General features: G+C 45.3%; 2 protein-coding genes across 2 annotated transcripts; one reads left to right on the top strand and one right to left on the bottom strand.

Moving 5' to 3' along the window:
* The first annotated feature begins 753 nt into the window (after nucleotides 1–753).
* On the top strand, nucleotides 754–5,911 carry TUBB1 (tubulin beta 1 class VI). The gene is made up of 4 exons (XM_020905125.2): nucleotides 754–867; nucleotides 3,702–3,810; nucleotides 4,487–4,597; nucleotides 4,726–5,911. The coding sequence occupies exons 1-4, from the start codon at nucleotides 811–813 to the stop codon at nucleotides 5,802–5,804; spliced, it is 1,356 nt and encodes a 451-aa protein (XP_020760784.1). The 5' UTR covers nucleotides 754–810; the 3' UTR covers nucleotides 5,805–5,911.
* Nucleotides 5,912–10,235: 4,324 nt separating this feature from the next.
* ATP5F1E (ATP synthase F1 subunit epsilon) lies at nucleotides 10,236–13,760 on the bottom strand. Its single transcript, XM_020905171.2, has 3 exons — nucleotides 13,624–13,760; nucleotides 11,802–11,928; nucleotides 10,236–10,396 (listed from the first exon to the last, which is right to left on the bottom strand). The coding sequence occupies exons 1-2, from the start codon at nucleotides 13,653–13,655 to the stop codon at nucleotides 11,805–11,807; spliced, it is 156 nt and encodes a 51-aa protein (XP_020760830.1). The 5' UTR covers nucleotides 13,656–13,760; the 3' UTR covers nucleotides 10,236–10,396; nucleotides 11,802–11,804.
* Between the last annotated feature and the right edge of the window lie 5 nt (nucleotides 13,761–13,765).

The raw sequence follows: 13,765 nt of genomic DNA, 5'->3' as shown, positions 1-13,765 counted from the left end.
AGATCCCCTGGAGAAGGGCATGGCAACCCACTCCAGTACTCTTGCCTGGAGAATCCTCATGGACAGAGGAGCCTGGTGGGCTACAGTCCATAGGGTTGCAAAGAACTGGACATGACTAAAGAGACTTAGCAAGTTTTTTTTTTTCTATTAACATTAAAATATACAACATAAAAATCAGAACTGTCCATCCATGTTCCACCTTAGCACCACCAGTGGCTTTTAGCAAAGCACAGCTGAAGACAAGGGAGCCATGGCAGGTTCTTGAGGGAGGGTGGGGCGATGTCTAATTGGTTGTATGTGTGGCTGTAGTGAAGCCACTTCATGCTCTGGAATTTGTGGACTCATCTGTCATGCCATGCATTTAGACTAAAGGATTTCTGATAATACAACTGGCTTGGGTGGGAAAGGTCTCTGGAGGTGGTCCTGGTCACCCCGGTGAGCTAGGAGTCTGACCAACTGGGGGCCCGGAGCTGGTACCCAGACTCCACCATGCAAGACTGAGGCCTGGTGCCAGTCCTGTAGGCACCGCACACAACAGCAGCCTTTGGTCTTGAACTCTAGGAAATGATTGGGCAATATTCCGTGTTGGGAGAGGAAGAACTCCCCCTCTCCAAGGATGACAGAGCAGAGAGGGGCAGGGGCTGGGCCTCCAGGCTGGACACACCCTTGGGTCACTGCGGGAGGCAGCCTGGTCAGTAGGTCTTGTCACTGCGATGACCAGAGTTGTGTGAGGCTTGCGGTGGTGACCAGCAGCTCTCCCAGACTGGGGACTCGCTCCAGGCAGGTCTGATCCTCGGGCGCAGAGCAAGGATGCGTGAGATCGTACACATCCAGATTGGCCAGTGTGGCAACCAGATTGGAGCCAAGGTAAGAAACGTCCAGCTACTACTGTCCATAATCCACAGCATAGAAAAAGCCCCTAAGGTAGCAGGGAGGATCTGAACCCAGCAGATCTATGCACTTGTCTGTGTTTGACTTGCTGACATCAAATGGTCCCTGTAGTAGTTAAAGAAACTGAGGGCATAGGAAACGGCTTAAAGGGTAAATCTAACTCCTGTTAATTTTGTGGACAGTCACATGTGTATAAAACACCTGTCAATTGTTTTAACTTTGATCACTTCCGCATTCGTATCTAAAACCAGTAATTTTGTCTCAAAATAGTTTTCCAAATTTTCTTGGGAAAATTTTTCCACTGTATCACTAAGATATCTTTCCCTCCCCTCCTGTATTTATGTTCCAGTTAAAAAAGATCAACTACTAATTTATTTCGAATGCAACAGAAAATCTACTAATTTATTTCGAATGCAACAGAAAATCAAAGTGGTAAACCTAAAATTTGGGGGGTTCAGCAACAGAAATAATTAAAATATATCCTTTGCGATATAAATAAGTTTTTCTCCTCCTCCATCGCATTTTTTCGAAAAAGTACTTGGTTCTATTGACCAATGCTAAGAAACAGATACCAGAGCCCAATACCTCCAAGTCTAAGTTTTTTAAAATTTACTTTTAAAAAGATTTATTTATTTATTTTTGGCTGTGGTGGGTCTTCACTGCTGCATGTGGATTTTCTCTAGTTGTGTCCAGCGGCCGCTACTCTTCATTGCAGTAGGGGCAGGCGGGGGGAGCTTCTCATTGCAGTGGCTTCTCTTGCTTCAGAGGATGGGTTCTCGGGAGCCTGGGCTCAGTAGTTGTGGCTCATGGGCTTCGTTGCTCCATGGGATGTGGGATCCTCTCAGACTAGGGATTGAATTGGTGTTCCATGCATTGCAAGGTGGATTCTTAACCACTGGACTGCCAGGGAAGCCCTCTTCAACTCTAATTTTAGAGTGATCAGTTCTATTATGAAACAGCTGTCTGATTATTCTCTTTACTATTTTGAAATTACTTCTACTAGCATGAATTGCATTAAAAACTTTATTGCATTACAACTTAAAAGTTTATATGTGATGAGATGATGTAAAATTTACCATCTGTAACCATGTTTAAGTATCTACTTCAGTAGTCTTAAGTATAGTTACACTGTCATGCCTCCGATCTCTGAAATGCTTTTCTTGAAAAACTAAACTTAAATTGCTTTTTTCCTGTAAGACTAAAACTTCATACATACCATTAAACACTACCTCCCCATTTCCTCTCCCCTACTCCTGGCACCTGCAATTCTACTCTCTGTCTCTATGAATTTCATTATCATATAACAGTATTTGTCCTTTTGTGAGTGGCCTGTTTCACTTAGCATAGTGTCCTCAGGGTCCATCCCCGTTGTAGCAGGTGTCAGAACTTCCTTCCTTTTTAAGGCTGAATAACAATCCATCTGTATAGATAGATCACGTTTGTTTATTCAGTCATCTGCAAGGGCATCTGTATTGTTTCCAAATTTTGGCTACTGTAACTAACACAGCTATGGAAAAAATGAAAGTCTTTTAAAACAGGTGTTTAAAACCTGGGGCAGAGAAAATGACTGCTTACAAGGAAGATGTCATCCTTCCTTGCTGGAGTGATAAGACATTCGAAACTCAAACACACAGAGAAGGGAGGCATGGGCCCCTACTGCTCTGAAGTTGGAAGATAAGATGAAGATAGGATCCAGGCAGGGAGTGCAGGGTCTAGGCAGGGTCTCAGCTCTGGGTCCAGAACTGTGCTGCCTAATGGTTAAAGACCCAGCAAAAACTTATTATTTGGGCCCATAAGAACTTTTAGGACGCATTTTTTTTGTTAGTCTCACTCCTGATTTTATTTTTTGGTATTTAAAAAAATTTTTAATTGGAGGATAATTGCTTTACAATGTTGGTGTGTTCGTTTCTGCCATACAGCAATGTGAATCATCCCTAAGTATACACAAGACATTTAATTTGTGGTTTCAGAGAACTTTCTTTTTTCTCTGCTGATAATTCACTATAAAATAGAGTCTTATATTAATAAGATCAAGGCCGAAGCAGAGCTATCATTTACAAATGTGGTTGGAAAAACAGCCTTGGGGTTTGAACATAAACGAATACATTTTCATGTATATTTGTGCTTCTCTGGGGTAATGAAAAGGGGCCATTTCAGTAACTGTATCCATAAAAGCCTGGCACATATCTATATGAATAATATGTGATGTGACTGAAAGTATAATATGTTTCAAATAGTTACCAGAAAATAGCTATGCATAATTTTGAATTGAGCGCATATCTGATCATCCAAAATGCGCACTGTTTAAAAGCATGCATAGGTGTCCTCGTGATGGGCTTTTGGGAAAAACTGTATGAAAATAAATCCTCAAAGTGGAATGAGATGTTATCATGCAGTCAGATAAGAATTCAGTTTATTTTCACTTAATGGGATCTATACTCTGCTAGCTGGATGCACTGTAAGGCCTAACTAGAGATCACTGATGTGAAATTCTAAAAGAACAGCATTAATGTACATGGGGGCCTGAATTTCACAGGAACAAAATCCAATTTGACATTTTATGTGTTACATTGTATTAAAGCAGTTCAGGTGGATATAAAACGCTGTTTTCATCTTCATGGCTAGGAGCAGGGACAAAGCATAAATTTAGGAAGGAGCGGACAGGTAGGAAAAGGGCCCCAAAGATAAATCTCAGGGAGGAAAGCAGACCCAGAGCCCTCGCTTCCTGTCTTTCTGCTCAATCTGCCGGCTCCAACCTGGCCTTCAGCGGGATCCCTCTGGACACTGACCTTCTCTCCTTCTGCTTTCAGTTCTGGGAGGTGATCGGAGAGGAGCATGGGATAGACTGGGCCGGGAGTTACTGCGGGGACAGCGCTCTGCAGCTGGAGAGGATCAGCGTGTACTACAATGAGGCTCACGGTAGGACGCTGTGCTCTCGGCCACGGTCACCGGCCCTGGGGACACAGCAGAGAGAGGAGGGCCTGCGAGACCAGAGGGACAGGCGGGTAATGTTCTGAGAGCTACCGAGGGTAGCCCTGGAAAGGCTGTCTCTGGTCACTGGAGGGCCACACTGCCAACACAGACTGTTTAGGCCCTGACCTTCCTTTCTGGTTTTTATTATTTTACTTTTTCCCTTATCTTCCTTTTCTGGTTTTTATTTTTAAATTAATTAAGTATTTTATTAAATTTTGGGGGTTTTTTTGGCCATGCATTGTGGCTTGTGGGATCTCAGCTCCTGGTCCAGGGATTGAACCTGGGCCCTGGGCAGTGAGATTGCAGAGTCCTAACCACTGCACAGCCAGGGAACTTTCCCTTTCTGGTTTTTAAATAAAAAGTAGAGTCAGTTCCAATAGGAACAAAATCCTCATCACTGCCAAGAGAACAAACAAAATGGACAATGGTGGAAGAAGTGATTTCTGAAGCTTTTTACAGATTTCTGTGATTGTTGTCGGGGTCCAAGCTATCACTGCCAGTCTTTCTACCCAAGACACTTTCTAGAAGGACTCTTTCCCCCTACCTAGGTTCTACTTTGATGAAACATGAACCTTCAGAAAAACAAGTTAGAAGTTTGCTAACTTCATATCTTTCTAAGCAGGTAAGAAATATGTGCCCCGAGCAGTCTTGGTGGATCTGGAACCCGGGACCATGGACAGCATCCGATCTAGCCGAGTGGGGACCCTCTTCCAGCCGGACAGCTTTGTTCACGGTAGGTTTTTCTGGAAGGTACCACTGGGGAGAGAGCAAGAGCACCTCCTCGAAGTGTGCATCCTCCCCAGCCCCCACGCCCGTTCCTGGGGTTGGGGAGAGGGGTGACCGAGCCCCCTGTGCCCGCAGGTAACTCCGGGGCCGGTAACAACTGGGCGAAGGGCTACTACACGGAGGGCGCTGAGCTGGTGGACAGCGTGCTGGACGTGGTGCGCACCGAGGCCGAGGGCTGCGACTGCCTGCAGGGCTTCCAGCTAGTGCATTCACTGGGTGGGGGCACGGGGTCGGGGATGGGCACGCTGCTGCTGGGCAAGATCCGCGAGGAGTACCCCGACCGCATTCTGAACTCGTTCAGCGTGATGCCCTCACCCAAGGTGTCGGACACGGTGGTGGAGCCCTACAATGCCGTGCTGGCGCTGCACCAGCTTGTGCTCAACTCCGACGCCTGCTTCTGCATCGACAACGAGGCGCTCTACGACATCTGCTTCCGCACGCTGCGGCTCAGCACGCCCACCTACGGGGATCTCAACCACCTGGTGTCCCTCACCATGAGCGGCATCACTACCTCTCTGCGCTTCCCGGGCCAGCTCAACGCTGACCTGCGCAAGCTGGCCGTGAACATGGTGCCCTTCCCACGCCTGCACTTCTTCATGCCCGGCTTCGCGCCGCTCACGGCCCAGGGCAGCCAGCAGTACCGCGCGTTGACCGTGGCCGAGCTCACCCAGCAGATGTTTGACGCCCGCAACACCATGGCCGCCTGTGACCCCCGCCGCGGCCGCTACCTCACCGTGGCCTGCATCTTCCGGGGCCGGATGTCCACGAAGGAGGTGGACGAGCAGCTGCTCAACGTGCAGACCAGGAACAGCGGCTGCTTCGTGGAGTGGATCCCCAACAATGTCAAGGTGGCCGTGTGTGACATCCCGCCCCGGGGGCTGAGCATGGCGGCCACCTTCATCGGCAACAACACAGCCATCCAGGAGCTGTTCGGCAGGATTTCCGAGCACTTCTCGGCCATGTTCAAGAGGAAGGCCTTCGTTCACTGGTACACCGGCGAGGGGATGGACATCAACGAGTTTGCTGAAGCTGAGAGTAACATCCAGGATTTGGTGTCCGAGTACCAACAGTTTCAAGACGCCAGAGCGGATGTGGAAGAAAAGGAGGAGGTAGAGGGGGAAGCAGAAGTGGAGCCGGCAGACAAGGAACAGTAACGGCGAGAGGCCCTGCCTGAGGCTGGCTCGCCCGGAGCGCTATCAGGATGAGCAAGTCACCCCCGGATCACAGGCCGGTTCTGTGCTGCGACACAGCGACCCCCCGCAGCCACATAGCGTTAGCTTTGATGGGGGACTTTGGGGGGTGGGGTGGGGGGGCGGGGAAGTACTGAGGGGCACTAGGGTCTTGAAGAGTGTGGTATAATGTGCACAAGCTTGGTTATTCTTTTTAGTAGGCAGGTGAATTAACTGTAAAGTGCTCCCTTTGTTTAAACATCTGATTTGGTTATTTGCTGTGTGTGGAGATGGACTGGGCGGGGGGGTGTGGGGCAGCCCCTTCTGGTGAGGTTAAGATGTATAGGCATTAGCTACCCTGGTAGGCACATGGGGATCTGTACTTGTTGGCATCTCGGGACCGTTAAGGCTCTCACTGTAGGTTCTCTTTTAATGCATGGCCCGCTTCCCACCTGTTCACACCTGCTGACCTCCAGGAGTCAAGTCAGGTGACTGCTTGGTGTTTGGGAGCCACACAGAGGAAAACGGGAGTCAGTGACCACTAGTAAATTGTGGAGATTGTGTATATACTTCAGCATACCGATTGCAAAAGGGACAAGGGAGGAAAGGAAAGTGGCAGTCCTTCCCAAAAAAATACCCAGGCAAAAAACCCCACAAAATAACAACTCCAGTCTTCTGATCTTTATGTCTGAATCAGTTCAGTTCAGTCCACTCAGTCGTGTCCGACTCTGCGACCCCATGAATTGCAGCACATCAGGCCTCCCTGTCCATCACCAACTCGCGGAGTTTACTCAACCCATGTCCATCGAGTCGGTGATGCCATCCAGCCATCTCATCCTCCAGCTACCTTTTAAAAATGTTTTTAAATTGGCTGTGCTGTGCAGTATGTGGGCTCTTTAGTTCCCAGTCCAGGAACTGAACGTGCATGCCTTGCACTGAGAGCTCAGAGTCTTAACCACTAGTCCACCAGGGAAGTGCCCTGTATAACTAGCTCTTAACATATATGTAGATACTTTAAAGTTTCTTATTTATGTTTGATTCTGGGAATTCATTCATCATCTTTGGTTCTTGTAAAGGCCATTTCAAAATGCCCTTTTCACTTTGATGCAGCAGCCCTCCTCACAGGGCTCTGCAGCTGCCCTGCTCTTTAGAAAGGGCACGTGCACGCCCAGCAACCACTGAAACGGAGGAATTAAGCAGCGGTGGCTGTAGTGTCCTTCGAGGTTATGGAGGACACTGTCTCATTAGGGAACTTTTACAGTTGATATTAATTTGCAGAAGTTGCCATAAATGTTTGCATGATGACACAGCTTTAGCCATTACACAATTTTAATCTGTTCACATTACAACAGGACCAAATACACAAGAGCGTAATCAAATCATCCATAACTTCTTAATTACAGTTTACCTATTTCTGACATATAGCACTGCCATCCCATCCAGCGCCTGAAGGGTTTTAATGGCTTTCTAGAATTACCACGGAGTTATCCAATTGGATCCACGGGCAGTCGGTGATGGGAGGAACTATTTACTTGCAGGCAACTGGGTTTTCATCTATTTGTTTTGTAACCTGCAGTAATAAGGCAGCCAGTGGATGGGTGATAGTAGCTCATTTTGAGAAACTTCACTCTTTTCACATGCATATCACGAGAAAATAACTAAAATATGCACCAAGAGAAAAATTCTCTTGATGTTTGTATTGTGACATGCCTTTTATTTATAGAATTAAAAAAATAAAGTTTTAAACACCTTCTACCTGTGGTTCAAAAAGCACTAAATCCGAAAGCAGATTTAATAAGAAACTGCATCTGAATTACTCTTAGTTGGAGTTCATAACTTCTTTAGATGTTAAAAAGACTTATAACCTGTGATTACATAAGAATTTATACACATGCTTCCTCTGGCACTTTTTTCACTTTCTCAAATCTAAAAAGGCAATTAAATAGATGCAGGAAAGGATACCGATCTAAAGTAAAAAACAAAACCCTGCTGATTTATATTACTGTAAAGATTTTTGCTCGCTCAATAGTAATCATTAAAATACATTCAATTTTAAATGGCTAAATTGCTTTATTTCAGACTAAATAAATTCCTTTTCTTGGAGTCTAACTGCCCAGACTTATTAATGTTGAGTAGTTAAAAATATTTCAAAATGCATCCCACTATCCTACTCTTTTGTAAGGTGAAGTGAAAGTTGCTCACTTTCACTTCTGACTCTTTGTGACCCCATGTTCATGGAATTCTCCAGGCCAGAATACTGGAGTGGGTAGCTTCTCCAGGGGATCTTCCCAACTCAGGGATCAAGCCCAGGTCTCTCATATTGCAGGCAGACTCTTTACCAGCTGAGCCACCGGGGAAGTCCAAGCTATCGCAGTGCGCAGCCTATCTACTCTCCAGGGGATCTTCCTGACACAGGAATTGAACCGGGGTCTCCTGCATTGCAGGCAGATTCTTTATCAGCTGAGCTAAGTAGATATAGATCCAAAAAAAAAAAAAAAAGCAAACACACTAAAACCAAAAGAAATGTCCCAATTTTGAAGGGCCTCTTCCTTTAAATGTACAGTGGCTACAGCAACATTGGTCTCTCCGAGACTGAGATGGTAGACTCAGGATTTTAGAGCGTTTGATTCCTTCACTTCACACACAAGAACCTTGTGTGAATGAGGAGACTGAATCCCTCACAAGTCACGCAGGTGCTTAGTGAAATACCCACAACTCCATCTGACTAGGCCCCCTGGTGTTCTGGACACAGTGGTCCTGCCAGCCACCCAGTGGGGCGTGATGCAGGGCCTCATGGTAACAGTTCAGGACTGTTTTTAATCAAGAAGAACCACACAGAATCTCTACTGAGCAGTGAATCTGTCCTTTACTCAGTTAACTTTAATCCTTTCCTTATCACAAGGCCTGTCCCTAAGTCTCGACTCTAATTATTCCATCTGCCTCCTGAATAAAATGACTTATCTCTAATTAACTTGGCTGGAAATGATTCAGCCCTTTGCCTATCAGTTACTTTATTCGTCTGGTATCAGAGGCCCCATGGCCTTGTGAGTCATTTGTTTCTGTCCTGGTAATGAAAGATGCCGCCTGGTAACTTAATTGTGGGGACTGAAGCATGACAACTGAGGGGCTCTGACTTCAAAAGCTCAGGACAAAAGCCTCAGGCACAGGACTCAAGGGGTTCGTAAGCGGCTTCTGTTCAGCACCCCCGCTCCTCTTCGTGAGCCCAGTGCAGAGAACGAGATAAAACTTACATACAGGTCAAGAGTCGGGGGCAGGAAGTCCTCTCCAGGAGCCAAGAACAAAAGCCTTCTCCTGGGCTCGTCCTCAGCGTGGCTGAGTGGCCCTGATAAATTATATAGTGAGCTTAAGTACCAAGGTGAGAGCCATTCCTGGGGCAGAAGCTGAAGTGTTTCAAAATTTCCTGTCCAGCTGTATTTCTCCATCCTCCAGAAGTGGTTAACAATCAAGCAGTTTCTAGCTTTGCAGTGGGATTTTACTTAGCCAAGTGCTTTCAAGTTTCAAAGAAAGAGAAACACTACACTTTCAACAATTCTTTATCTCTAAGTATTTAAAGGGTAAATGAATTACCCCAAAAAGTACAGTGGACGGCTGTCATGATCACACCTGAGACCTGCAGTCCAGAGCCTTAGATTCTCATGTCAGCTCAGCCATCAACTCCATAAGCAAGTTACTGAGTGGTTTTATCTAGTTTCCTATGAGAAACACTCCCAGGATATAAAAGTTCATTTATAAAACAAACTGAAAGGTATTTTGTGCTTGATAATTTCAACATTAAAAGTAGATTTGAAGTGCATGATAAGAAATGAATACTACAATTTAGTATTTTGTCTTCTAATCTATGCTTTTAATAATCATTTTCACTATAGATTTGAAGTGCATGATAAGAAATGAATACTACAATTTAGTATTTTGTCTTCTAATCTATGCTTTTAATAATCATTTTCACTTAGCCTGCTGGCTAAGTGGCACCACTTGGATATGATGGGTGCCTGCAAAGGAGGATGAGGCCAGCAGACAACCCACCTCCCCTCCCCCACCCCTGGCCACTACCTCTGACACGTCTGCAATTAGAAGATAAGGAGTAAGACAGCTTTGATGACAGAGCCCAATTCTGTCAATTAATGTCATGAAAAAGAGCACTATTTTGAGACATTTTCAAAATGTCTCCTGGATCCCTTTGGTCACTAGATATGACATCTCCAACTTTTTGGGTTTTTTTTTTTTGGGCGGCTGTGGGATCTTGGGTCCCCAACCAGGGATCGAACCCACGCCCCCTGCAGCTCGGAGTGCTAACCACTGGATGGACAGGAAGTCTCTGTTCTCCCTTTATCATACTCCTGCAGCCATGCAGATGGCTCCCGTAAAGAAGTCTGACAGAAACCAAAAACCAACAGCTAGAGTGAACTGTACTTTAATTTACTGGCATTGTAAATCTATGAACAACACAGGTATTATTTTGTTTTTTTTTTTCCATGAAGGGAGATGGTTTCCAATATGCTATAATACGTGCTCACAGCTTCACCTTGAACATGCAGCATTCAGGCTGTACTCAGGGTCTAGAAGGAAAAGAGAAAATCCAAGTTGCTGGTCCTTTTATGTTTTCTTAAAAATTCAACACAAATAGGGGAAATAACTTCCTTACAATGAGCTGTATTAATACGACTGCAGCTTCAGTTCCCTCAACTGGTGATTTCAGATGTAAAAAGTACAGGTTCACGTGAGCGGCCCCAGCCAAAGGGGCACTTCCCTGCTAAGTAAAGACAAACGCTCTCCCCATAGTTAAGAAACACTCTGCCTTTAGAAGATGTTGAGGCAGTGAGGGCTCATTCCCTGTACGAGGTATAGACAATGGTCACTGTGCTGTTTGCTGGAGCCAGACCCTACTTCCTGGCCCCAAGGACATTGAAAGGTTGCGGGCATTCGACGGTTTGGCTCAGCCATGCTGCAGGCAGAGATGGGGTGATTTTTCTCAGTTAGCTGACTGTTAAAAACAACCCAACCTAAAGGTCTCATTCCTCAGAATGATGAGATTAGACAGAGAGCCCAAGCAATAATAGGGCTCAATTCAAAACACTGCATCTCCAGACTTGTAATAAAATATTTACTAATTTAAAATGAAAATGAAGAATGCTTAGGGGAGACAGTTCCAATAAGTAAAATTGCTCATAACCACAAGCTGCTAAAGGATTAATACTTATCACACTTCCTTGCTACTGCAGATCTGAAGCTTTTTTTTCTTTTTAAAGCAAAACAAGAAAATTAAATCTGAAAAACATCCCTCTGGTAATTTGCCTCACTTTATCTTTGAAATAATAAAGTCAAGAAAGTGGTTTAGAGATCAAATCACTTTAGCAGTTTGAACTTATCAACAGTACAAAACTGTCTTACTTTGCAGTGCCAACATCAGAGATGAAATGAGCCAAACTCTGAAAGCATAATAAATTTAGCAAACAGTATCCACTGCAGGGTCTTGATGATTTTAATGCTTGATATGAAATCAGGACCCTTGCCTATACTCGCAGCCCTCATGCTTGAGAACATTAGCAGATGTGGGGAAAATAAACTCTCAAAGAAGTGTAATTTTTCAAGCTTCTGAAGTAGTTACATAACTCCAATAACAATTTAAAAAGTTGGGAGTTTATCCTCTGACTTATTTGATTTTGTGCAAATGAAACAGGTTTAATTAAAATAAGATGGCCGATGGCTCTTTACCTAAGCTTCGCTAAATGAATTGAAAATCAATGTGGCAATTACTTCTGCTGGTCAGGGCCTCCCAATGACTTTCTTTGATTAAGCCATGGGACTTCTACAACCTGTATGCCTCAAATGATCATCCCACTAACTCTAAATGTACCAAATGACCAAACATGGACAGTTATTTCAGAAAGCTGAAATCTGATTTTTAAAAGCTTTCTGAAAACTTATGATGCAAATGTTTTTCTGAATGTATCAGTAACTTACAGATTATTCCTTTTTCACTTTCACAATTTTTACGCTGCTGCCAGAAGTCTTCATGGCGTTTGCTTTGAATTCGGTCTTCAGTGCATCTCTGACTGCTTTTGCACAGATCTGGGAGTATCGGATGTAGCTGGGAGGAAATGAGAGAGCAAGAAAGCTAATAATCAATGATTCAGCCAGACTGGTTGTGTGACTATGCTTTTGTTTGCCTTCCTATGCTTTTGGTTTCGTTGTACACTATTGTAGAACTGAACTTTAAAATAAATGACTGATGCAAAGGAATCTATACAAAGAGAAATAAGACCAGAAAGAAATGTATCAAAGCCTTCACTGGTATTAGAATGGGAGATTTTTAATTTTTCTTTGCACTGTTTTCTCTTCAATACATATTAATTTGAACTAAAAGAAGCATAGATTTATTAGAGGAAAAAACTCACAGCACAGTTCTAAATGTTAACAGAGGATATAACATGACTGTACTTTTTCCCATTTAATTCAACATTTTGCCTTTTATTATTCTTACAAGATAAACCATACATAATTAAAAGAGGAGGGAAAAAAACCTATTTTGAATGAAAAGAGCTCTACTTCTGATTATTTAAAGGTTTTCCTTAGAATATTGGATTCTGATTCACAGGTGTGCCATTGAAAATAACTTCCCAAAGTTTCTAAGTTAAACTGAGAAGCCCTTAGAGACCATCAATTCTAGCAAAATATCTGACAGCCTGCTTCCTGTTTGCTACATGGGACTCCCATCAACACCTTATTTTCCAGGAGATGTAAGCTCACTTTTCACACTTTTTGAAAACAGGAAGGGGAGTTTGCTGCTGACTATTTTCTCATGTTTTCAGGTTTGTTTTTCGGGGGGGCCAGAGGTAGGAGTTCAGATTCTTCCTTCCACTCCTAGGAATTGGTAACCTTTCCATCTTTTTGTCTAATTTGCTCACCTGTAAAAACAACAGGACAAAGCAGAGGATAACAGTATTTGTCCCACTGGTGGCTGGGAGGATGAAAGACCAAGTGAGATGAGCAGGTCTGCCCCACCTGTCTAGTGGTAGGCGTTGCCACTGAGGGGGACCATCATGCCTCCAATCCTACAGAACTCTGCTTCGACCTTGAAAATCAGGAAACTCTTGGGCTGCCCAGTCACAAACCCACAGGTCACCATTAGGCGGTGCTACTTAATCTAGTCACGTAACAAGGTGTGTTAACCTGAGCCAGGTGAGCAGCTCAACTGGGTGTACGGGCAAAGAAACCAGGTGTGATACCTAGATCCACGGTTTCTCCGTCTCATCAGAAGCCATGGCCTTCAGTGTGCTCCATATTCTGGCTTCCCAGGAGCCACCACTCACCTGTGGCAGAGCCCTTTACACCTTATCAAGGGCTTTTATCCGTTTTACCGATAAACCTGACAACAGGAGTTAATTTTTAATGATGCTGGAAAGAAACGCCAGCTATGGTGATCGTGGTTACACCCTGAGAACCCCTCCGCTCTCTCGAGCTCTGTTACTTCCAGAACCTCAACTGAGTCCAATTCAAAGCCCAAAGGCCGCGCGGGTGAGAAGCGCCGTCCTTGAGAACACATGGCACTTGTCGAGGGCGCTCCTGGGGGCACGCAGGTGCTCGGCGACACTCCGGCAGGTGCTGGCAGGTGCTCGGGCCCCGGCGGCCGGGACCCTGGCTCAGCGTCCGCAGGCCGCCATCTTGGGACCTCACTCGCCGGCCCGACCCCCATCCGCGAAGCACCCGACGTGACCTCCGACCCCGTGCAGCCCCGTACCTCCCCGTGCCCCAGAGACCCGATCTTCCCGAGTCCTGGGCCTACCTGAGTCCAGCCTGTCGCCAATACGCCACCATGATGTCGCGAGAGGGGGCGCGTCGGGCCGAATCGCGAAGACCTGTCAATGTCGGCTCAGACCGCGACCCGGCTGCCGGAAGGTCAGGTCCGAGAAGCGGAAGGGGCGGGG

The sequence above is a fragment of the Odocoileus virginianus genome, chromosome 9 (genome assembly GCF_023699985.2).
Source record: "Odocoileus virginianus isolate 20LAN1187 ecotype Illinois chromosome 9, Ovbor_1.2, whole genome shotgun sequence".
Taxonomy (NCBI): Eukaryota; Metazoa; Chordata; class Mammalia; order Artiodactyla; family Cervidae; genus Odocoileus; species Odocoileus virginianus.
The sequence above is the reverse complement of the archived record's forward strand: the minus strand, read 5'-3'. Positions and strand labels throughout refer to the sequence as shown.